Source organism: Strongylocentrotus purpuratus, unplaced genomic scaffold (genome assembly GCF_000002235.5).
Source record: "Strongylocentrotus purpuratus isolate Spur 01 unplaced genomic scaffold, Spur_5.0 spur5_scaffold_5, whole genome shotgun sequence".
NCBI lineage: Eukaryota > Metazoa > Echinodermata > Echinoidea > Camarodonta > Strongylocentrotidae > Strongylocentrotus > Strongylocentrotus purpuratus.
Genome location: NW_022145611.1, coordinates 10,876,576 through 10,900,676, shown reverse-complemented (window position 1 = coordinate 10,900,676; position 24,101 = coordinate 10,876,576). Strand labels below are relative to the sequence as shown.

At 37.8% G+C, this 24,101-nt stretch overlaps 1 protein-coding gene across 1 annotated transcript; it reads left to right on the top strand.

The window, feature by feature from the left end:
- The first annotated feature begins 518 nt into the window (after nucleotides 1-518).
- LOC115929506 (thyrotropin receptor-like) lies at nucleotides 519-23,527 on the top strand. Its single transcript, XM_030998567.1, has 9 exons — nucleotides 519-556; nucleotides 6,434-6,505; nucleotides 7,933-8,004; nucleotides 8,417-8,488; nucleotides 9,972-10,052; nucleotides 15,377-15,445; nucleotides 17,453-17,521; nucleotides 17,898-17,969; nucleotides 18,360-23,527. The coding sequence occupies exons 1-9, from the start codon at nucleotides 519-521 to the stop codon at nucleotides 20,692-20,694; spliced, it is 2,880 nt and encodes a 959-aa protein (XP_030854427.1). The 3' UTR covers nucleotides 20,695-23,527.
- Nucleotides 23,528-24,101: the final 574 nt, after the last annotated feature.

The following is a 24,101-nucleotide window of genomic DNA, read 5'->3' as shown; positions in this document are numbered from 1 at the left end:
CGATACTATTTGCCATGGCAACCATCGCGGTATCCGTCTGCGGCTTTTGTAATCGGTCAAACTGCACGTCCAGTTCTCTTCTATTCTAGCTTTTCAAATAAGACAATTGGCATTCTTCTTTGCAACTTCATTTGACACATGTATGATCATGATAACAATAATATTATTCAGCTTTTAAATAGCGCTTAATGATAATGGGCTTGTCTATTGTGAATTGTCAAACTGTTTTTGAGTAGTTCAATCCGCAATTATTTGTTTCTTTCTTTTCACCTCCATGTTCGTTGGTTTTTTATCGGTTTTATCAAGATTTGTCTCTGTCTGTCTCCCTGGATCACTTCGTTTGCTGTGTATCTTTATGTTCGACTGTCTTTTTCGTCTTTTCTTGAGAAAACCTCTTAGCCCATTCTCGACCCCGACCAAAAAAAAAAACAGGCGTTTTTGAAGAAGACAAGAAACCCTGTGGACGGTTGATCGGGCTTGGAGGAGAGGTGTTTGAATATTCATGAGGTATTTTCAAGATGGGTACTCCAGGAGTGAGATTGAGACTGGAGGTAAAGTGAGACGAGCAAGATGTCACCGATAGGGCCTGATAGGGGTGCTTCTGAGGTGTAAAGTAAGCTATAGAGAAGGTATTCCCCCTTCTCTGTTTCATATCTTACACTGAACTCGCTGTCTTTGTCTCTCTCTCTCTCTCTCTCTCTCTTTCTCTTTCTCTCTCTCTTTATCTCTCTCTCTCTCTCTCTCTCTCTCTATTTGTGTATCATTGTCTCTTATGTTGTCTACCCCCTTTCTTTTCTCTGCCTCTCGTCTTTTCTTTCTTCTGCTCCGTTTTTTCCTTCATCTCATTTACTTTTCCCATTGTCCCACTCTTTCTACGAGACACAGCACCACAGGCGATAACAACAAGATATATTGATATAGTCCAATGACGTTAATAAGGCGGTGCCGGATAAAGTCATGTTTTTCATATTTTTTCTGGTAATCTCCGAGTCTTGTCTTATTTTCGCGATGAATTATTAAATGGGAAGAGATTGTTCATATCTCTTTACTTCTGCAATCCAGACCTATCTATCGATATTCTTTTCGTTTAAAAGAATACACACTAATTTTATAAATTCTAATGTTTTGTCTTTGTTTTACAAATTTAGTACCCAAGCCTAGAGTTCAGTTCAACCCTAATAAGGCCGGGGGCCATAATGGTCCCCTGTCGATTTGTTTACCGCTGCATAAAAACCCCTGAACCTTCGGCGCTGAAATTTCATTGAGTTTTTCCCTCATGTCTCCCGCACATTTTAATACCAAATTTGTTATGGACAGACCTATGGTTCGGGTGTTAGGTGACAAATATCATCGCATGTCTATCAAAATATGTAATTCTCACAAATGTGCGTGTGTAAGTATATCCCCCCCCCCCAAAAAAAAAAAAAATGCATATTGTCATAAAAATGTTAAGAAAAGATAAATAAATAAACATAAAAGAAAATAAACATTACTACCTTATGCAATATACTTCAATTTATCACAATGCTAATTTTCACATTAATTGGACCTTCCTAGGCCGAGGTCGAAGGGGGGTATAATGGCCACCCCCCCCCCCCCCCCCTGGCCGTATGTAGACCTCAAGTAGCCCTGCCTTTTTAGGGTTAAAGCACACCCCCACGAAATCAATTTAATTATTACCTTTAAGTTTAACTCCAACCATGTAGGTCGACTTCATTCTGTATTCCAGTCTGTTCTACAGATGCTACTAATATTGGCAGACGTCACATGCGGCCTTGGAATTGATCCTTTAAGATCTTGAGATGCGGAAATTATTTGGCCCAGGGATGGCGTAATCAATGTCATCTTTCCGCGCGGATTACACGTTTACAAGCTCCACGTTTCTCTACCATCATCTCAAACCGTGGACAACATTTCAAATTTTCTATATATGGTGTATGTTACTCGTGAAAAAAGGGATGGAACGTTACGCATTACCGTTAAAACGTAATAAGTACACATCTATTTTCTGAAAATGTTCCCAACACTCCGAAGAAAAATAAATCAGATATTTGGCCCCACTTACACTGTAGAAGTAGAAATACCATGCAAAGTGACTGTGTTTATAATACCTATAATAATAATAATAATAAATTTAATTTATATAGCGCTAAATACAAATGTCTCTAAGCGCTTTACAAATATATTATTACCCCGGTCATTGGATTCAGTGCTTACCCGCACACAATGTGTGCACAATCTCCACTCCCTGGGGAGCATTCCAGCCAGGCGTTGCATGATCATTTACGAACACTTTTTTGACAGGCTCACGTTACGTCTTTTACTAACTCCTATTTGCATGGACTTATTTTTTCATATTTTATGAAATATTATCTAGATGTGCATGACCTTGTACTAGGGGTATATCTTCTCCCCCCCCCCCCCCCCGAGTTATAACTCACAGCCATTGTTGCCTCACCTAGTGCCGAAGAACATAAGAGGCATCGAGAGGCTCAAGAAAAAAGGGAAAGGTACTAGCCCCCTCCCCCACTGCCTATCTGCATACATACTCTCCTCTCAGACTTTTGATTTCAACGGGCAAAATCAAGATTCTTAAATTTGATTACATGAATTGATGAGATTCGTTTAAAAAGCTTTGAAACTCGGTGGCAATTTGCTCTTTATTTTGACTTCATGGCGGATGTAAGGTGACAGTCTTTCTGGCTTTACAGATGGTTATACACTGTCGCTCATAAAGGTGGAATATTTTTTTTTTACCCCAATTTATGGAATAATTTCAAAAATAATTAAAAAATAATAGATCTAGATAATAGTATACATTCTCAGATTTTATTGAATAATATTTTGCCAATGTGTGTTTTGCGTGACTGCTAAAGCAAGTGTATGCTACTATGCTTATCAACTAGGGGACATACGCCCTTAAGTCATAAATGACAGTAATGAGGATTAATGCCCCACAAAAGGGCACTAATATAGCAAATCGACACGGTTTTGATCCTGGGGCCGCACAGTTACGAGGCCATTGCTTTGTCACTGAACCATGACTGTACACAGCGGAGGCTAGGGTAGGGGGCACTTTCCATAAATATTTTTTTTTAAAGAAAATGCAATAAATTTTCAATAATTTATTGCATTTTACCCCGGTCCCCAACATAACAAAATCTTCTGGACGGCCATGCATTATGGCTCAAGGCATTGGCACACAGAAGATTTTGTTATGTTGGGAACCGGGATAAATGCAATAAATTATTGACAATTTATTGCATTTTCTTTTCTTTTTTTATATTTATGGAAAGTGCCCCCTACCCTAGCCCCCGCTGCGTACAGTCATGGTTCAGTGACAAAGCAATGGCCTCGTAACTGTGAGGCCCCAGGATCAAAACCGTGTCGATGTGCTATATTAGTGCCCTTTTGTGGGGCATTATTCCTCATTACTGTCATTTATGACTTAAGGGCGTATGTCCCCCTAGTTGATAAGCATAGTAGCATACACATGCTTTTTAGCAGTCACGCAAAACACACATTGGCAAATTATTGTTCAATAAAATCCGAGAACGTATACTATTATCTAGATCTATTATTTTTAAATCATTTTTAAAATAATTCCATAAATTTGTGTAAAAAAAAATATTCCACCTTTAAGAGCGACAGTGTACATGTATATGCAAAGAATCTTCATTAGCCGTAGCTTTGAGTAAGGAGACTATAATATACCGTCTTTTAGTATTGTCAAGAAGTTACTCTTGGTATTGTGATTGGTAAGTCACGGCGGATAAGACAACTACAACACTTGATCGCACATCCGATCGGAACGCCTGCTTGAACAGGAGTTGGATTTCTTTATCTCTCTTTCTCTCTTTCCCTCTATCTCTTTTCTCTTCTTTCTCTGCGTGTCTCTCACTTCTCCGTCTCTATGTCTGTCTGTGTCTCTTTCTCCCTTCCTCCCTTTCTGCAACATGTGTCTCACTCTCTTTATCTCTCTTCATCCTCATTTCTCCGTCCATTGCCCCTTCTCTCTCTCTCTCTCTTTCTCTCTCTCTCTCTCTCTCTGTCAATCCCTCTTCGTCATTTTTTGTATAGAACAAACCGTCGCTTTCGACAAGGAATGCCCGGTGGTGGCGTAATTACACGACTCGTGCGGTACGAGGCGACAATTGTTGTGACAGTTGGGAAGTCGTTTTTACCTGGAAGGGGTTCTTCCAATTCCAAAGCATATCGAGGTGCTCTCACGACCATGACTGCGAACAACAGCGGAAGCGACATCGAATAATCTCATTTTACATGACGATGATGAGGATGCTGATGTCCAAAGGCAAGATGGTGAGCATCTCCGGCTCGAGAGCGAGCCAACACTGAGATCCATGTTTCGCTACCATTGTGTTGAAGAGATGGTTTTCTATTGCCCCCTCGCGGATGTTTCTCTCTGATTTCCGAACCTTCCTCAGTCATACTGCATACCAGCTGACATTTGAAATTGAGGGGGGGGGGGTATTGCAAGTCAGGAGTATTGAAGTGTTTTTTTCTTCAGAGAAATGAAAGACGTTTTAAAGAATGTTTTGTCTCTTTGATAAAGATGTCTCGCGCTTGCTGGTGTGTGTCGATCCATCTAGGAAGAATTGACTTCCCTCACCATGCCCATGCAATAGTTGTTTGCTGCACAGTAGCATTGTGAGAAAAAACCCGGAATGGTTGTTTTTTGAATGGGAATTATTGAATTGTATATTACGTGATTTTTAATCATTAAAAGTGAACCGTTTGACTACGGCATAATCATATTCCCCCCCCCAAAAAAAAAAAAATGAACAAGAAGAATAATACTGAACACGGGTGATTGTATAAGGGGAAAATCAAAAATGCAAGTCATATGTTTAGTGTATAGTTTTTAATTAAATCGTGTCCTTTTCATGCGATGTTGCTGTTATGACTTTCGTCCTCATGAGAATAAAGTGAACAAAAAAGCTCATGGATTATTTGTTCACATTTTCAAATACTCCAAATTATCTTTATATCTAGAAGTGAAATAGGTTTGCAATCCTTTCGTCCAATTAACCACGTTGACTACACCAGAAGGGGAGGAAGGCGCTAACATAGGAAAGGAAATTGAGAGAAACTCACCATGGAAATCCTAAAGCTATAAGGAAAATACTATAACACCAAAGCGACGAATACACAATAGAGATAGAGCCTGTCTCCATTGATTCTTAGTCGTTCATATCTTCCTTTCTGTAATCCTCTGTAGTTTTTTTATTGCTCTCTTTCTCTTCTGTGTAGGATATACTATAGTTTGTTGTTTTATGAGAAAACACGAAGAAAGTTATGAACTCAAGAATGCCATTTCTTTTGTTTCGTCCTTCCAAAATATACTTATATTATCCTTATATTTTGTTTACACCAAGATAAATAAACACAATTAAACAGAACGTGTTAAGTATACAATCGTTGAGAAAACTTTACGTTTAAACCATATTCGATTTGAAAAATGACGCATCAATAATTACTACTAATGGAGTGGTTTTGTTGTTGTTGTCATTCTGTCATAAACAAGCTCTACTCTAATTTCCTTATGCACTGTGATTTCCTAAACATATTTTAAGTTTGTATAATATTCTTATGAAATATGTTCCTTTTTTCTATTATAAATTGCTCCTCAGTACTTTTTCTGTTATACCTACCTTGCTTTTGGCAATGATAATATATGTTTTTGTGATGCTGCTTTTGTCCACGAATCCTTTTCAATCCATCTGTTGAATCACTATTTTTCTGTTTCTGTATTTGTGTTTGTGCGTCACTATTTCGTAATATACATGTACTAATCGTCATTCGCAAGCAAAATAACAGCGCTGTTGTCAGTGGAGTAGCAACAGGAAGAACACGACAACCCCACCCCCCCCCCCCCCAAAGAAAGAGAGGGATACAGAGAGAGGGAGAGAGATAGGGATAGAAAGAAGAGAGAAGGGAAAGACGTTGTGAAAATGTGATACGACTCCTCCCCCCCCCCCCCCCCCCCCCCACGTCCGACTTCTTTATAGCCTTGTCCTCTCGAATGGCTGGGCCAACACAACGTCACTGGCTCGTGTTAGCATTTAATGATTACATTTTCTATACATTTGTTTTTATCTTTTGGGCGTATCACTTCTACATTTAGTCAGTATTTAAATTTTTCACTCGCATCTTCCTGTTTTTGTTCTCCTCACTCTCCTTGGTTTTTGTCCTCTCCTTTTTACCTTTTCTTTCACAATTATCTTGTATTTTCGTTACACTATTTTAGAACTACACTGATTATTACAAAGACCGTACTGTTGTTTACTATATGTTCATTATCATGATTTTAAGATAAAAATTCGTAATTATCTCGATAATTCATTGAAGTAGTCATAATACTTTATCATTTTCCGTCCTTACTGACCTTACCCTATTCTGTTGTATCTTTCAGGTACATCGATTATACAGACATTGAAGTCATCCTGAAGACGGATTTCCTGTATTTTCCTGTGCTGAAAACAATGTGAGTACAAGATAAAGAAATTTACTCTAAAAGCCAATCGCAAAGATATTTGAGAAATCAACTCGAGGGTAAATTCAATATCCTGTTGCGTATCCAATAGAAAGAACATCCGGATGAAATAATATCTTATTCTAATTTTCGCACATATCAACAGATGATTTACAAGGCTATATTGAAATCGCCTGAGGTTGATTTTTGATAGTCTCTGCGATCATGTTTCTTTTAAATTCTAATTCATTTAAGCAATATCAAATATTGACTTGAAAAAAGCGCTGTCAAATGAAAATGACTATTTTCTTTTTGTTCGTATCACCAATATGAAATACCTGAGTGTCGCACGAACAGATGTGTTACATTTTGAAATCGATAGCTCCTTCTTTTCATGCCGGAGAAAAAAAGAGGAAAAGGGATTTCGTCTCTAAACACGCTCAAATAGGAACGTCAATTTCCCAGGTTGTATACGCTTCGGAGAATCGATTTTTTCAGTAATAAATTCAGTAAACTTGGATAAAGAAAACAGAACAATGTGGACTGAATAAAAGTTGAATGTATAGTAAGAGATAGAGTCACCACTCTTCCAATTGTTATTCTATTCGGTCCATAATTTCCGATGAGTTTTAATATTAGTGTTAGTAATGTAAAATAACACAAATGTTGAGCTCTCAAACAACTATTTTTGTATGCATGCGCTCTCTATCACGTCGAAAACCTGTGGCGTTCAAACCCGAATGACTCAATCTGCCGTATGATCATATCAGGATGGATCCCCTTGAATTGTTATCATCCTAGGACAGCAACCCTCTGCGACAATTGTCGTCCAGACAACTGCCCCTATCCTAAGACAGCAACCCTCTACGACAATTGGCGTCCAGACAACTGCCCCTATCCTAGGACAGCAACCCTCTAAGACAATTGTCGTCCAGACAACTGCCCCTATCCTAGGACAGCAACCTTCTACGACAATTGTCGTCCAGACAACTGCCCCTAGGACAACTGCATAATGACAACTCCTCACAGTGAAAACGCTGTTTCGTGAAACACTGCCCTGTTTACTGATGTATTTCAAATTCATGTTCTCCAGAAATCGTAGTTACTATTTATTCAATTAATCGGCTATGCACCACAGCTTCATATTAATAGAAAGGAATCAACTTTGTCTGACAAACCGCAACCAGTTTTACAGTTATCAAGGCAAACGTTTGTTCAAAAAGTGGGCATATGCATACAAGTAATAAACATGTCTAACGTTGATAACCCATGTCGTAAATGATAAACCAAGCGAGTTAAGATCTTTCTTGTGTAAATTTTGATATTCTTTCGTTCATAAAATGAAATTCATGAGCTTACTTTTCTTCCTTGTGAAATTGTATGGAATGGCTTTACCTTCAATTCCGCATTTTATTTTTAATGAATTATATTCTATACAGATCCATTAGAAACAGTGAGAAACTGACGGTCATCGAGGAAGGGGCATTTTCCAAAAGTCAACTCATCTTGATGTAAGTGTTGTTCGTTCAGGTTTAATGATATAGATGAGATCTGGTTTCGTTCTCTCTCTCTCTCTCTCTCTCTCTCTTTCTCTTTTCTCTCTCTCTCTCTCTCTCTCTCTCTCTCTCTCTTTTTTCTCTTTCATTCATTCGTTATAGTTCTGTCCCTGTCTCACGTTTTATCATCTGCCTTTTTTTTCTAGATCTCATCATCCTACACATCTACGCAGTTTCTCTCTCTCTCTCTCTCTCTCTCTCTCTCTCTCTCTCTCATTCTCTCTCTCTCTCTCTCACACACTCTCTCTCCCTCTTTCTCTCTCTCTCTCTCTCTTTCTTTCTATTTCCTCGTACGCAATCGTTCACCTCTCTTTTCTCGTGTAATTTTGATGTAATTATTTTTCCTTGTCGTTTTTTCTCTCCCTAGAGAATTAGAAAATCTTCCGCTTCAGATGCCGTTACCCAACATTTTCGGAGAATTGCCACGTCTCACCCAACTGTAAGTACATGTATATTGTCAGTTATTTCTCATTGTATTGGAGATCAGGAGGGGAGGAGTTTCGGATAACATTACTTCATTATACCAAAATAAAAAAAGTATTGACCGTTATGTTTAAAAAAAAGAACAAAATATAAGTTTGTTATGCGCCAAATTTAAGAGCGGGGGCAGTGCAGTCTTATTTTAGAATAAACAACATGTGTTGCTTATATGTAACTTTCTCCTCTTCATCGCTCTAAAAACCAATTTTTCTGAATTTCCCCCTAGATTTATGTTGCAACCAAATATTCCAAAAATGGATTTCGTTCAATTAACCTAATTTGTTTTCTCAGTATGAAATCCTTGGCTATTTCCATCCTGCAAGCTCTTTTAAATCATTGGTCCATTTTTTATCGCGGACAAGATCGTATTATATACTTCCTGGTTGTCTCTTTGGGATAGTATGAGATAGCTCCGATAGCAAAAACCCCTCTCCTTGCGTAATTTGATAAGATTAGTTATTGTAGTTGTTCGTGGGGGAAAAGTAATATAATTACATTAGAGTGAGATTCTTTTTCCCAAAAGAATTTACCAAATTGTGAATTGACCTATTAAAAGCTCCTGCTAGTGTTTGCCCCTGGAAATCAACAGCTTCTTAGTTTTCACAAAATTGTCCTTAAACCGACCTAGGTGTTCACCCACTCACAAAAAGACATATTAACTAAGATTAATATAAGTCATGTTTATTACACTTGTCGTGGGAAGTGTTTTAAACTAACTTTTACTATCCTGAGAAAGATTTTTGTGGATGAAAAATATGTCAGAATCTTGAAAGGAGGGTATTAATTACTTAATTTATTAATTTATTTGTAGTGTAATGTAATGTGATGTAATGTATTTTAGATCAGAGATTCCGTAAGTGGCGGAGGGGCGGGGGGGGGGGGGGTCGCCGAAAGATCGCTGACAGGCGAATTAGTGTATGTATTGTACTTACGAAATTATAAATATGGTTTAATGGGGGCACGACCCCCCCCCCCCCTCAAAAAAATTAAGAAATAAAGAAAAAGAAAAAAAAAAATATATATATATATATATATATATATATAAATGAAGAAATGAAAAATAAATAAATAAATAAAACCGCCAGTATATACTGCAATCTATCCTCGCTTTCATACCAAATTAAGAGTGTTTTTTTTCTTCAAATGTTTAGACAGCTTGAGATAGCTCCAGTGTTATATGTACTTAAGTTGTTCTGCTTCAATTAAACCAACTTTTTCATTATGAGCCTACCCATCATAGAATCTCCTGATATCCTATTGATGAAAAAACATCCTGGAGCTTTCCATCTTGAGTAAACTACAAAAAAGAACACAAAGCTGAACTTAATACTCGGACAAAACAAACTTAAGTATATTTCTCTTCAATGCTACAAGTAGTCCTAGAATTTGTAGAACCAATCATCTTTTAAAAATCGTTATTTTGTTTCTTCTTGCGACTTCAGACAAATTACACGATGCAACCTGGATGCTGTCCCAAATTTGATCTCCTGGACTGTGGATGAATCACAAGTTCTTCTTAAAGTGTAAGTATATATACATCCTCCCATAATGAATACAGTCCAGTGCCACAGGGCTAATCCCCATTGTGCCAAACCACATATCCCCCCTGTGCCGAGTTTATTTTGAGATAATCTGATGGTGCCATCATTAACCGGTGCGAAGTACTCTCAAGTACAATGAGCATGAACAATGACTGCTATTACAAATGCGAGCATGCATGCATAAAGCAACTAAGCTGTGACTCGCTTGCGTGAATTAAGCAGCCAATCGATAGCGCGCTCGCGTGTACAAAGCACTATAACAGTAGTGTGCATGTGGCCTTATAGAGATTAAACTTGGATAACCTTGATCGCATAGACATTCAAGAAAACAACACACAGACAATTTCAATACCTCATTTAGATTTCACAGAAATCATGTCGGGTAATGTAGGATTAAGAGGGGAGATGGCCCAGTGAAAGAGCAGTGGTCTTGTTTGTGGACCCGGGTTCGAACCAATTGTATTTGCCGGTGCCCTACGGGAAGTCATTAATCCTCGTTACCTAGTCCCCTCGGAGAAGACTTAAAGCCGTCAGTCCCCAGATTGCTTACTTACTAGCATACCCATGCTTCTTAGCAGTCAGGTAAAAGAAACCATCAAACCATCATTGTAATGCAGGAAAACTTCAAAATGTGATTGAGAAGGCAGTTGAAATTGCCTTAGGTTGATTTTTCGAAAGCTTTTACGACTGTTATTTTTCTCCTGCAGATCGTGAAAGAGTAATCAAGCCTTTGTCATCAGTTGAAGTATTTACAAAAAAACAGAATACTCAGAGAAATGGTTTTATTAATGTTTAAGAAATTGGACACACGACTGTGTGAAAAGTGAGATTCCTTATTCAATGAAGTATATTGGTCGTTGACTGGGGAAAATTCTTCCATTTATTGTAGGCCTATACAGTTGAAATTTTATACAGTCCTAGATATCTGCTGTTACACCACAATTTACCAAATTGATATTCCCATTAGTAATATAATGTATCGAAAATTCATACAATCGGCAAATTTATTGAATTCCTCGTTGGTATTTCAATTTTGTTCTAAATTTCGCCGATATCCGCTGTTACAAAACAATTTACAAAATTGATATTTCTATTAGTAATACAATGTATCGACAAAATTCATACAATCGGCAAATTCATTGAATTTCTCGTTGGTATTTCAAATTTGTTCTAAATTTCGCCGATCATTTTCACTGACATTTTCGCCTGTAGGCTTTAAAAAAAAACTTTAAAAAAACCTCAAGGTTGATTGAGTTGCATGACCATGCAGTAGCGTACCTAAAATTGAATAACAGGATGGAGACAAAACCTTCAAGGATACCCCCCCCCCCCCTGGACTGATTTATTTTGATGCCCTGTCATTTATTCACTCTTTATCTTATTTGGAATAGATTTTCCACAAACATAGACAAATTTAAAGGCTTTCAGAATCTCTTATAACAATCTTGAAAGGGTGAAAGGCTTCAAACATAAACCTTACAAACCCCACTAGAATTATAAAAAAAAGTATTTGAAGTGTCTGCTTCAATGTTAACTTGTTGATGCCTGGCAAACTGTATTGCTTTGGAGTGAGTAATAATGTTTAATTCTCTTCTAAAAGGCGCGAAAAATCAGTTTCGATTATTTCGAAGCTACTTATTTATTCACCTTCCATTAGTAACACTAAGCAAACATGGACAATGTTATGATTTGGTGAAAACATGGCTTTTTCCCTTCTTCCTCTTCATTAGACTGAACGCCTCGCGGAACCGAATTAAGCTCTTTCTTTCTCGAGAAACTGCATCAACAATTGTTATTACATTAAGCCCACCGCACACTATACGATCCTCCTTCGATTCAATAATTGTCGAATAAATGACAATTCGCTAGACATGGAAATCTAAACAAACATCAACTTCTTGATTAAGGTTACTGATGAGAATACTAACAGCTGGAATTGTATAGCATATAAGCCGGCTTGTCAGAATAAAAGCCAAATCGGCTTCAAATAATTGTAGAAAACCGTACTATTGGTCTGACGTCACTACGATTCTGAACCGATTTTGCTTTCCGTTGCCAAGGAAGCTTGACATCCACTCAAATTTAGATTTTATTAATTCTTTGACGATTCGGATCCTTAATCATTAAGTATTTACAAGTTTGGATGTGAATGGAAACGTATTGCCTCAAGATCTCAGTTCAAATCGAAAAACGCACCAAATCCAGATTTATAGACGATGCAGAATTATTTTTAGCTTTCAAATTTATGATTTTTCATAATAGCCCGGATGCTTAATTAACGTCTTTAAATAAAAGTGGGTACCTGAAAAGGCGATTTAGTGCGATTGACTTGAAAACACTAAAAAAAACATTGATTTAGCATCTTCTGGAGTCCATTTCTCTCCTCAAATAACCAGTAACCATGAAAATGCATTCTCTTTAGTCAGTTTCAACATGACACTCTCTCACTTCCTGTCGTATCAATTTATGGCGCCAATACTAGATACTATGTTTAGGATTGGTAATGGATAGCTCTGAGAATGCCTTCAACGGACCGGAAAGATTTTTCGATTTTTGAAGGATCGTGTTGGCGTCTGATTTTTAAGCATGCACTTGTTTCTGTGCATATAATTAAAAATTGAAAGACGAGATGAAAAAAATCACGAGCTCGATATATTTTATTCAAATATCGTGATCATGCCTTACCAAATGAAATGTCACTCTAATGTTCATCCAATTCTTGCAGTATCGCGTAATTACATTTTGTTACTGAATTTATCATTATTTCAATCCATGGATATGTCGAGAAAGAAAAACCCGATGCTTAAGATTTAACATTTAGTATGACATACTAAATCGAGAGAGTACGATATAAATTGAGAGAAGAGGTGATATACTAAATTAAGAAAAGAATATCTTCTCTCCGTTTCTCCAATAGAATGTAAAAGAAAGATTCACGCTCAAATTCTCATTTCACTTTTAAACCTCATTTTAAAATGTGCTTAAACCGTGTCGATTAAATGGAGTGGGAGGATATTTCCTGATAAAACAGAAATCGTAGACAATGTTTAAACGTCATACTTCACTTTGTCTCATTAAAGTCCGTATTTATTCTTCAAATCCTGTAAAAAGGCGAATGCCTTGAAGGCAAATCATGGACTATCAGCTGTCCCATCAGGAGCTTTAATAATGCGTCTTCTGAAGCTTAAAGATTTTTGCTCACAATTTCTTATTTATATTTATGTACACCTGTGGCGTAAAAGGAGAAATGTGAACTAGTGATTGCTTAAATGCCAGAAAATGGAGGGGTACAGGATTTTTGACAGGAAGTGGGGGATCAAGTATGTGTTCAAAGTATTTGAGTATTTGATAAGCAATATTAAAAAGGGAGCAATTACACTTAAGAGTCATAATTAAGTGCATGGTTGTCAGTGGGAGGGGGGCGGGCGACACGCGTATATCAACTACAGGCAGATGCTGGCCGAGATGAGGCACTTGCCCCAGTAGCCTACGCCCTCCCCCTCCCTCGCACCCGCCCACCCTGTCCTCTGGATCCGCTCCGGGCAGATAAATATACAATGAAAATACGAATATGATACGAAGTCGAATAATGTCAGGCCATGGAGGCAAGTGAACATCTATACGCCGGGAGGTATATGTTTACAGACAACCAATCTGACAAGAAGTTAGTCGGTCATCAACATACGCCTGAGAAAGCTAGGACATTGGCACTCCATAAGCTCCTCTCCCCCCCCCCCCCATTCACAATTCCGCATTAATATCAGTTTGATTTAACAAATGCAAAAATTAACACTAAATAAAAAGAGATTATACATCTGCTACAAGATAGTAGCAAGATCGTTTGTCGTCGACCTGTGACAAAATTACATGTACTATGTCACCAAAGAGCATTCCTGACCCTCCTTCAAAAAATGAGTAACATGGACCATGGAGGTGTTTCATACTGAACTATGAATGCAAAGGAACAGGATGTCATACTTAGTGGCTTAACAATCATTGTTGAAATGATACAGATTGAAATGTAAATAAGCATCCGTAGACAACGAGCTCTGACGAATGTAATGAACCCTTTCCAAATTTGTTTATGTAGTCATTAGAAATGACAATGCACCTGTTTTCATCACAATAATCAGTGCTCTATCTATTCCTCTAGTGTACGACCTTTTCTCTTGACTTGTTACCTTGTTATTTCTAATAAAATACTCGAATATTAATGTTGACAGTTTTCTGCCAGCAAATGATTTCTAGATTTTTCCTTTAAAGTAAATTACGTGAAGATAGCCGGCGAAATGTGTGCAGCTGTGCATGTAGAGATTTAATCAACTTATGCGCGCTCTCGCAGTATTGGGAAATGAGTCTGAAAATGAAAATTGATTTTAGATTTGGAAATAGCAAGAGATTTGATGTTACACATACAAGTAAGAGTTGTTACATAGTTCAATGCACTCTGAATGGCCACTGGGTTTGATTTTAATTAATAGGGCGACAACGCCATGCGAACACTACTCAAAAAGTCACAAGAATATAAATATAATTTAACCTAAATGCCAGAAATATACAACTTCCAATCTTCTAGCTCGTAGGTAGTCCAATGCTCCCTCTGTCTCCCTCATTTTAAAAAGGCCATTGAATTAGTCATATATCAGTAATAGGCAATATCTATTTCCCCGTAAATGTCATCTATTTCAAGTGGAAAAAGAAAATGTCCGAATTCATGAAAATGAATTGGGACATGTTCCATTTTCCTCCTTATCTTCGTCCCCGTCATGTAGCTATTTCCTTGTCCTTAATGTGCTTGTTCACCTGCTATCCACGCGTTTGTTTTCTTTCTTTCTTTGACGTCTTTCCATTCCTTATGTGTCTTTTTTTTTAGTGTGCTTGTCTATGATTAATTAGAGGGTACATCTTTCTCTTCAACTTCTCATTATTCTGTCGACTTCTCTTCCACATCTGCTCCAGATGGTGTTCAGATCAACATACATTGAGAAAAACAATGTTAATGTCATCTCCTATGAAATAATGATGTGACATAAAGGTCCGATTTATTTCGTATTCTCCTGACAAGAAAAAGTTTTCTGAAATACATTCGTCTACGATGAGCAACGAAAGATATACATCGTAGCTATATAGGCACGAGTAAGAGAATATGAAAAATTACTTATATAAAGAGAAAGAGAGAGGAGGAAAATGAGACGAATAAGATTTCGTAATAGTTGAGCAGTTAATGAATTGTTTATTTTCCTGCAATCTTAGGGTAATCGAGATCATCTACCACTATGATTTGACTTTTCTCTTAATTTTTTCAGAGATTTGTCCTGGAACAACTTGAGGACGCTTGTACCTGGAGCATTCAAAGGACTGCGAATTCACAAGCTGTAAGTAACCATGTCTAAAGCTCACCATACCGACATTGTTGGTCTCTTAGGGCTTCTTTAAGAATACATCTGTAAGCCCGCGAGACCGACATTGTCAGACAACCATCACCTCATGATTCGGAAAAGCTACGTTCCCGGTTATCTTGATAGCAGCGAATTTTCTAGTGTATGTTGATGACGAAATAGCACTTTACATTTAAAGGGAAAGTCCACCCTGAAATTAAGTTAGTTTTAATAGGAGTAGAAAAATGAGAGCAAATTCCGATTAAAAATAAGGAAGTTAGGATTTTTGAAGTTGTGATCAATCAAACACAAATTGGCAACTCTATGACGTATCATGCGAGCTCAACTTCCATTTGCTCAGTACTAAAAAAATCTAAAATTTTCATTTTCCCTCAAGAAAAATTTCAACCATACATGCACCCTAAATATAATAATTGCAAATATGTTTCTATACTCCCCCTGCAAGGAACAAATATATATTCCGTCATCAATAACGAAGAAAACATGATTTTATGGAATATTATGCACAAAGCAAATGAAGGAGAGCTCGTATAATAAGTCACAGAGTTGCCAATTTGTATTTGATTGATCACAACTTCAATAATTCATAACTTTCTTATTTTCATTCAGAATTTGCTCAAACTTTCACTCACCTGATTTTCTTATTATTCTGCCTCTATCGAAACAAAATTATTTTTGGGGTGGACTTTCCCTTTAAAAAGAATCCACTTTTTTGCTCACTCGCTTCGTATGCTCACATACTTTAGGAAATAGCTGGTTTTTGGTCAAGAGGCGTCCACTAAAAGTATACTAATAAGCCTACCCCAAAGGTATGCTGATATCGCTTAAAGATAACATAAAATTACCCCCTCTCCTTCTCTCCTTCACGAATACAAAAATATATTCAAAGTGAATTGAATTGAATAGGTGAAACAGAGAAATGATTGTATTTAAAGACATGCAGGGAACGTCAAATATTTACTGACCACAAGACTTAGTTTACTCAGAAGTTGCTATTATTCGGTGTGTAATTTAAATTTATATTATCTCTTTGAAGAATTGATATGTTAAGTTCTTCTTTTCTTAATTTTCAAATAAATTCAAAACGTAACAAATACCGAAAGAAAGATTGGTCTTTTGAAGTTTAAGGTATGATAAATACTCTGTCACCAGGGCACGGCAATATCATAACGCCAGGGGAGGGGGTCGATAAACACCAAATAGAACACATTTCCATAAAACGCTGGGAGTCACTTGAGAACATTCGGGGCGACATTCAACGATTCTTGATTCCCTTTAGACATATGCTTTTATTGCATCCCTCTAGGGGTATCCAATATATATACGCTGATTCACGTCCGTCGGGACCTCCTCTCTGAAACACTAGACAACGTTCAGTGTTTCCTCTTCATAACTCTCACCAGCAGTCACTCAAATCCAGTGCGGCCTGTATTGACATTCGTTGAAAATAACTGCTTCTCAACACCCACCTGCTATTTTCTCCCGCCGTCTTAATGTCACCCGCTTCTTCTAATGGATGTTGTGATTTGAAGGGGAAAATATCAGATCCACTTTTTGAATAGATATGTTAATCGGCGATTATTGTCTGGTTGTAAGCACTCACACAAAAAATCGGGCACATTTTGCATCACTTTACACAGGCGGCTCCAGAATTCTGTAAAGGGGAGGAGGAGTGGGTCAACTCCCAAATCGGTTTACAAGCAGATCACATAGCCATCAGACTTTGTTAAATGGATACCTGGCGATGCAGGGGTGAAAATATTGCCTGCATCAATATAAATACTGATATGGCTACCCCGGGTAAAGGAGAAAATGCTTTTCTTTTCACCACTGAAGCAGTTCCTGATCATGCTGATGAAGAATTGTATTATAGGATCATGGCACTGACCATGAAGGCTAGATGAGGTCGTAAGGTCAGGAAGGTCAAGACCTTGTAGTAACATATACTGATTTACCTAAATATTTTATTTTGTTTCCATGCAGAAATCTGGAGAGGAACAACATTGAAACTGTTCCTGACTATGCATTTCGTGGATCAACGATAGAGAGTCTGTAAGTATATAACTGAATTGCCTATCACGCTCTAAAATATTGGCTCAAAAACATTCAAGAAATCACCTCAAGCGCAATTTTTAATTCAATACCCAAATTATACTGCCTATATGAATCACGTTCGTTGATGTTTTGAAAGTATTTGCGACCACGTTATACTATTATACTATAAAAAAAAAACATTTAGCTCGCAAAACATTTTGTTTGAATTGTCCTTCTGGAAAAAGATTAGTTAGATAAAAGATAACAACAACCCCTGAAGTTAAGTATTGAATCAGGGTAAAAAAACAGAATATCTCTGCTACTGAAACAATTTTTTGCCACCGTTTGTATTTATTACCCTAAATACCATTTCATTTCTTCATGCCTCTATTAGGTCTTTGGCGTACAATCCTATCTCTGTACTGGAGGAAAAGGCGTTTGCTGAATTTGAAGGACCCGAAAACCTGTAAGTAGAAAAGTACATTTCTTTAATTAAATTATTATACTTGGTTTATTAATGTTTTTTATATTTGTTATCAGTTTTGCCCGATAGGCGGTGATACATTGGAATGATTATCATTCTGTGCAGTCGTAATGATATCATGTAGCTTATTTAAGATCGGTTAATTGATATGGTTAACCAAATTGTAGGTTATTTGAAATCGAAAATATTTGACAATGGGAAATTGTACTTAATAATAATCCATTGAGACCTGTTTAATCGTCATGTTATCTTACAAGGTGTACAAATAAAAGTTATTTGACATACAACTTGACGTCTTTAAGAATATTATAGTCAGAAAGTCTTACTATTCATTGAGGTGATGGAAGTCTTTTCAATGTATTTTGTTCTCAGGTCACTGGAGAATACGGACATTAGTTACCTGCCTACAACGGGCCTGAAGTATCTAATCGAGCTGAATATCGAAGGAACAGACAAACTTGCAGTCTTCCCTCCAATCTTCCGCTTTGAGCGTATTCGCGTCGCCAAATTAAACTACTTCAGTCACTGCTGTGCGTTCAACTACCAGACCAAAGAGAACTATGGCAATGTGAACAAACAGAACGTAACCACGAAGATTAGAACGACGTCGTGCCCTTCGACCACCATGCCAACAATCACATCTCGTGGAATTGAAGTCATCGGCTTCGGGGATGGAGCATTTGTCCTCTCGGGGACCGACACCACCATCCAACGTGGCTCGGACATCGATGATTATGGCCAGTCACTCTTTGGACAGTTTCAGGGCACGAACATGCAGAAGGAGAGCCTGCCGAATTCTGCCTTCGATCCGAGAGAGCTCAATGGCTCAATCATCGAGGAGAGTATACCGGGACAGAAACCACCGGGTGCGGAAGAGGAGGGCGGCTTCAATCCGGTAGTCATCAACCCGAACGTATCCTACAACCATAACGGTAGCAAATGCGATGGTGATCTTGTAACAACGGATTACTCGGACGTGCAGTGCACTCCTCAGCCTAATGCCTTCCATCCCTGTACGGATGTCATGGGCTATGTGTTCCTTCGGGTCATGGTGTGGTTTGTCTCAGGCACAGCACTCGTCGGAAACTTCATTGTTCTTGTGGTACTTGCCTCGCAACGTCACAAGATGACCGTCCCAAAGTTCCTCATGTGTAACCTATCGCTTGCCGATTTGTGCATGGGATTGTACCTCCTAATAGTAGCTTCAGTGGATGTCCACACCGCGGGGGAATACTTCAATTATTCAATTCAGTGGCAGTACGGAGCTGGGTGCAGTGTGGCAGGGTTTATATCTATGCTATCGAGCGAACTTTCCGTCTTTTCTCTCACGGTCATCACTATTGAACGATGGTACACCATCATCTACGCGATTGATCTCAACAAACGCATACGACTCCGTTTAGCGGGTCGAATTATGATAGTCGGATGGATCTTCTCAATACTGATAGCTGTCTTGCCTTTGTTCAAGGTTGGAAACTATGGCATTACAAGCATGTGTTTGCCATTCTACATTGAGAACAGGAAAGACACCGTTACTATTGCATATGTGGTTGTCATTCTTTTCGTGAACACTATTGCTTTTGCTGTTATTTGCGCATGCTACGTCAAGATGTATCTGACGGTAAGGAATCCCCATACTGTCATGCAGCGCAAGGACTCTAAAGTAGCCAAACGTATGGCTGTCTTAGTCTTCACAGACTTCGCTTGTTGGGCTCCCATGGCACTTTTTGGTCTCTCAGGTGCCTTCGGACACCACCTACTTACCACAAACCAATCGAAAATCTTTATAGTGCTTTTCTATCCTATAAACTCTTGTGCAAATCCATTTCTATATGCTATCTTCACAAAAGCATTCCGACGTGATCTGTATCTTCTGCTCTATAAACATGGAATGTGCGAGAAGCAGGCGATGAAATACCATCCAACGGCGTCGAGCGCTCAGCGCTCAGTTTCACAAATTAACTCTACTGCACATGACAATAGGGTCAAGCAATACCATCGAGACTCGTCTGGTTCAGTGCTCACAGGCATTACCAGCGATAACCAATCGTCGGTGGCCTATGAAAAGGATTTTATCTCGAATTCCAACGGGAGTCCTCAGCACTCAATGAAAGCAAATTCAAATGCGATTCCAATGGTTCCCTTTCGCGAAGAGCGGTCGAGGGATGAAGACGCTCAGCGCCATCAGTCGAATGACCGCGAGTCAAATGACCGCCAGTCAAATAACCACCAGTCGACAGCAGCAGAGAAGCATCAGTCGTTTGTCAAACGGGTCAGTGTCACATTCGAGGTCTCCATTGAAGGCTTGGAAACCGTGCCTGAAGAAGTCGACCAGAATGACAACTACGATGGTCAGTACGAGCCCACTGTCTCATTCTACCAGCGCGATACGAGGAACACGAATGAAGAGAGTTACAAAGAAAAACATTACCTTTTACCTCAGGTGGTTCAGAGTTACCATAGTGACGATGAAGATGTGCACCCTACGGAAGCTGCCGAGAGGAATCGCAACAACTGCGGCCTGACCCTCACGCCGCACCAGGATTACAACCACGCGGCGGACAGTGAAGATGCCTTCCGTAAGAACAGTCGGGCAGATAGTGGTATACAATCGAACAACACTACGCCTACCGAAAAGGAAGGTACACAGAAGCCGCTTGAGCTGCATTTGATCCCTTGTTCCACGGACCATGAAACAGTTCTTTAAAACTTTGTCATCTACTTTTCTGTCTTTAACGAACTGTTGAAAATGATCGGCACGTCGGTACCCTTGATGTAAAAAGGATTGTTGTAAATAGTGCACATATTTATTTGCTTGTAAGTTTTTATCTTCAAATGTACAGTAATTTTGTGTCTATAACGATTCTGAAGTGCAATGTATAGTAAATCACAAATGGATTCACCTTCAAAGACATCCTTGAAACGTCCAGAGGTTGTGACAGGGCCGGATACTGTCATTCAACTTCCATGGAAACGGAGAAAATGCCCTTGTTTAGTATATGCTCAACTATTCGTCCAGGAACTGACCACAACCTCCTGTTTAAGGTTATGTGCATGTCGACAGACCCTTGATTACGTCACTGTTTCCGACCACAGCATCAAGAATTTATTGAATTCCCATGTGAAACAAAAAGAGCAAAAGATCACAAATTAATTTATCTTCAGAAACATACTTGGGGCCAAGTTCTGTTGACCGGAAATCACATAAGACTAGAGGCCCACGATACCAAATGTTCTCAAGGTTTTAATTTTCTCACTCTAGTAGACGTTCAAACCACTGACCTACCGAATTGTTTGCAAAGGACCCATTGGACTAAATCAATTGGAAAGTCCTCCTCCTCTCCGACGGTCATAATTATTGACAATTCAATTTTCATACGCAGGGGCGTAATGAAAGTGATGGCGCTCTTTGATTAAGAGACCGTATGCATGTGGACTAAGGCTGAGTAACATGTTTGCATGTTTTAAGAAAAGAGAAATGCTGTTGAGAAATAGGATTGAGAACTCACTTTTTTGCACATAGTTATCATCTTTGACCTGTCAGCAGGTCTTATTCAAAAATGTAAGCAGGCTTACTCTATTCATATTTTGATAACTGTATTTTTGATGTTTTGGTGTATATTTGTTCCATCAAAATGCCAGAATAAAAGTAGATTGTTTTATCTCTGGTTTCCGGTGGATCATCTTTGTATATATATTTTTTTAATCGTATGGTGCATGCAATTTTCTTGATTTAATCTGGCAATCGATGAATGTAATAATTGATTTTACTAGTATTCAAATTGGCAGTGTATAGAAAGTATTTTGAATTTTGTTCGTAATACATGTAGTCACATTATTGTTGAATATTTTGTTTGTGTTGAAAATATCATACGAAATTGATATATATGCTGCAATTTGGAATGAGAAAGCATTAGCTAGTGTATTTCTTAGTCAACGAAAATGGCCTTGATGTCAAATCGCACTCTTCTATTCGTTTCTTCCATTTTAATGCCCGTCTGGCTTGAGTTGTTTGGTGTTGTTTTGCAAATAGTAGGGTATTGGACATACTGTATGCATACCTTCAGTTACTGAATTCTTTATTATTTGTGTTAAATAGCTGGTGTTTGAACTTTGTGTGTTCAGGTGGGGTTAGTGACCTCCAACATTTCCCTCCTAGTTTTCTGTGTGCAGATATTATATTCAAGTATTTGAAATCCGTAAGAAAGTTGTGAAACTCTGTTACTTTTATATAACATTTATATGATAAATTGCAAAACGTTATTATGGATTTTGTTAACAGTTTAGTTTAGACTGTTTTGATATGTATCTGTCATTTCTTATGCAGAATTTAAAAGGACCACCAAATACAACATTATTTGTATTTGGTATATTTTTTCATGACATTTTTATGTTTGTTTATGATGTGAGCATCATAGGACTGTTTCCTTGATATGCCAGACATTGTATGAATTATGAATTCCTCACAATTTCTAAATTTTCCACATCATTTTTTGTCAAAACTACGATTTTTTTTTAAAGAAAACGTTTTTTTTAATCTATAGACAAGATAGATGAAATCAGTGTCTTTGATTTTGATGAATCAAACTAGCATACTTTTATTTTAATTTCTAAATGTACTTTTATTGACGTGAAAGGCAAGGTAAGAATCAAAACACACTTGCAGAAATTGACAAGATGATACACATTAATGTTGGGGTTTCATTCACTCATATTCAGTCATAACCTTAAGTTTACTTTAAATTAAGATTGAAACTGTTGAATGCATAATTCTCTTCAACAGACCTGAAAAATACATATTTGGACTAGCACGTGAAATCTGATTATGGGAAATCAATATTCGAATCTCTCCGAGTCGCTCCCGCTTATTTTTTTTTTTTTGGGGGGGGGGGGTGCTGACCTTATCATGGAAGACATTGTCGTCTGCTTATCATCATGGATTATTTAAAAAAAAAAAAAAAAAACGTTCAAATCTTGGTTGGGACATGACCAACTTTTTATGTTGTCGGTCTTTTTCGAATCCATTAATTGTAAAATGAGACTTTTTTGTTTTGTTTAAAGACTTACAGTGTATTGATGAATGTACATGATGAACAAAAGTATTTTCATAACTTGGTAAATGTCTATTGAATGCAATTTTTGCCTAGTAGGCTTACGTTTTCATCAACAAAATATAAATTCACTGGGTATAACATTTTGAAAAAGTTCATGTCCATGTATATTTTTCCTACGTCAGGGTGCATGACAAAAAAAATTCATTTTATCTGATTGATAGACTTTGATATTCACAGTTACATGTAACTATGTAATGAAGTGAGATAATTAGTTTTTAATTTAATTGGCATGCTTTTTGTATTCTTAGATTATCTATGTATGTTTTGTTTATTTATGGTGTTAAATAAACCTCACCTCTTTAGGCTCTTTCTTGGTTTAGTCAAAGAGTGAAATAAAACTCCCTTTTTTGCTGATCAATATGGAAGAGGGCGTGTTTATGAAAGTTGCTTTAATGACTTTAAATGAAGCTTTTTTCTTCTTTACATACCTGGATAACTTTTTCCAGATAGCTGTCTAGAAAACTAACCTCAAAACACTCCACCGGTCACAAGTCTCCTGGACAACCCCCCCCCCCCTCATCCCCTTCCCTGGACGGGTTGTTGTAGAGGGTAGAGACGGGTTAGTCGCCTGGGCCTAGGCCTATGATATCATATGTAGTTATCCCAGTGCAGATTTGTTGGAGGATAGTGTTGTACTAGGGGACGTCTTTATGTGGGATAGTTGTCCAGGGTAGGGTCTCGATAGTAGTGATCAGGTCTGGTAGTGATAGTTGTGCTAGCTAGAATTTTTAAATGTTATGCGAAGAAGACAACTCTGCATGAATTTTATGTTATCCGTGCTGCATTTTTTTTTAAACAGTGTTCATAGATAATCACACGCCATTGACAGTGAAAAGAATATCTTGTTGTATAATTTACATATTTTTGATGTAATGATATTGATTGTGACTTTGCGTGTCTTTATATTTTGTGCATGTTTCGTGATTGTCTACATGAAAAGAATGGCAAAAAAATAAAATAAGATATATATAAATCATACGAGATCTACTGTGGCCTTAAT

Coding starts and splice junctions, on each gene's coding strand:
- LOC115929506 (XM_030998567.1), top strand. CDS start 519: ATGGGTACTCCAGGAGTGAGATTGAGACTGGAGGTAAA. Junction 10,053..15,376: donor TCACAAGTTCTTCTTAAAGT/GTAAGTATATAT, acceptor TAATTTTTTCAG/AGATTTGTCCTGGAACAACT. Junction 17,970..18,359: donor TTTGAAGGACCCGAAAACCT/GTAAGTAGAAAA, acceptor TTTTGTTCTCAG/GTCACTGGAGAATACGGACA.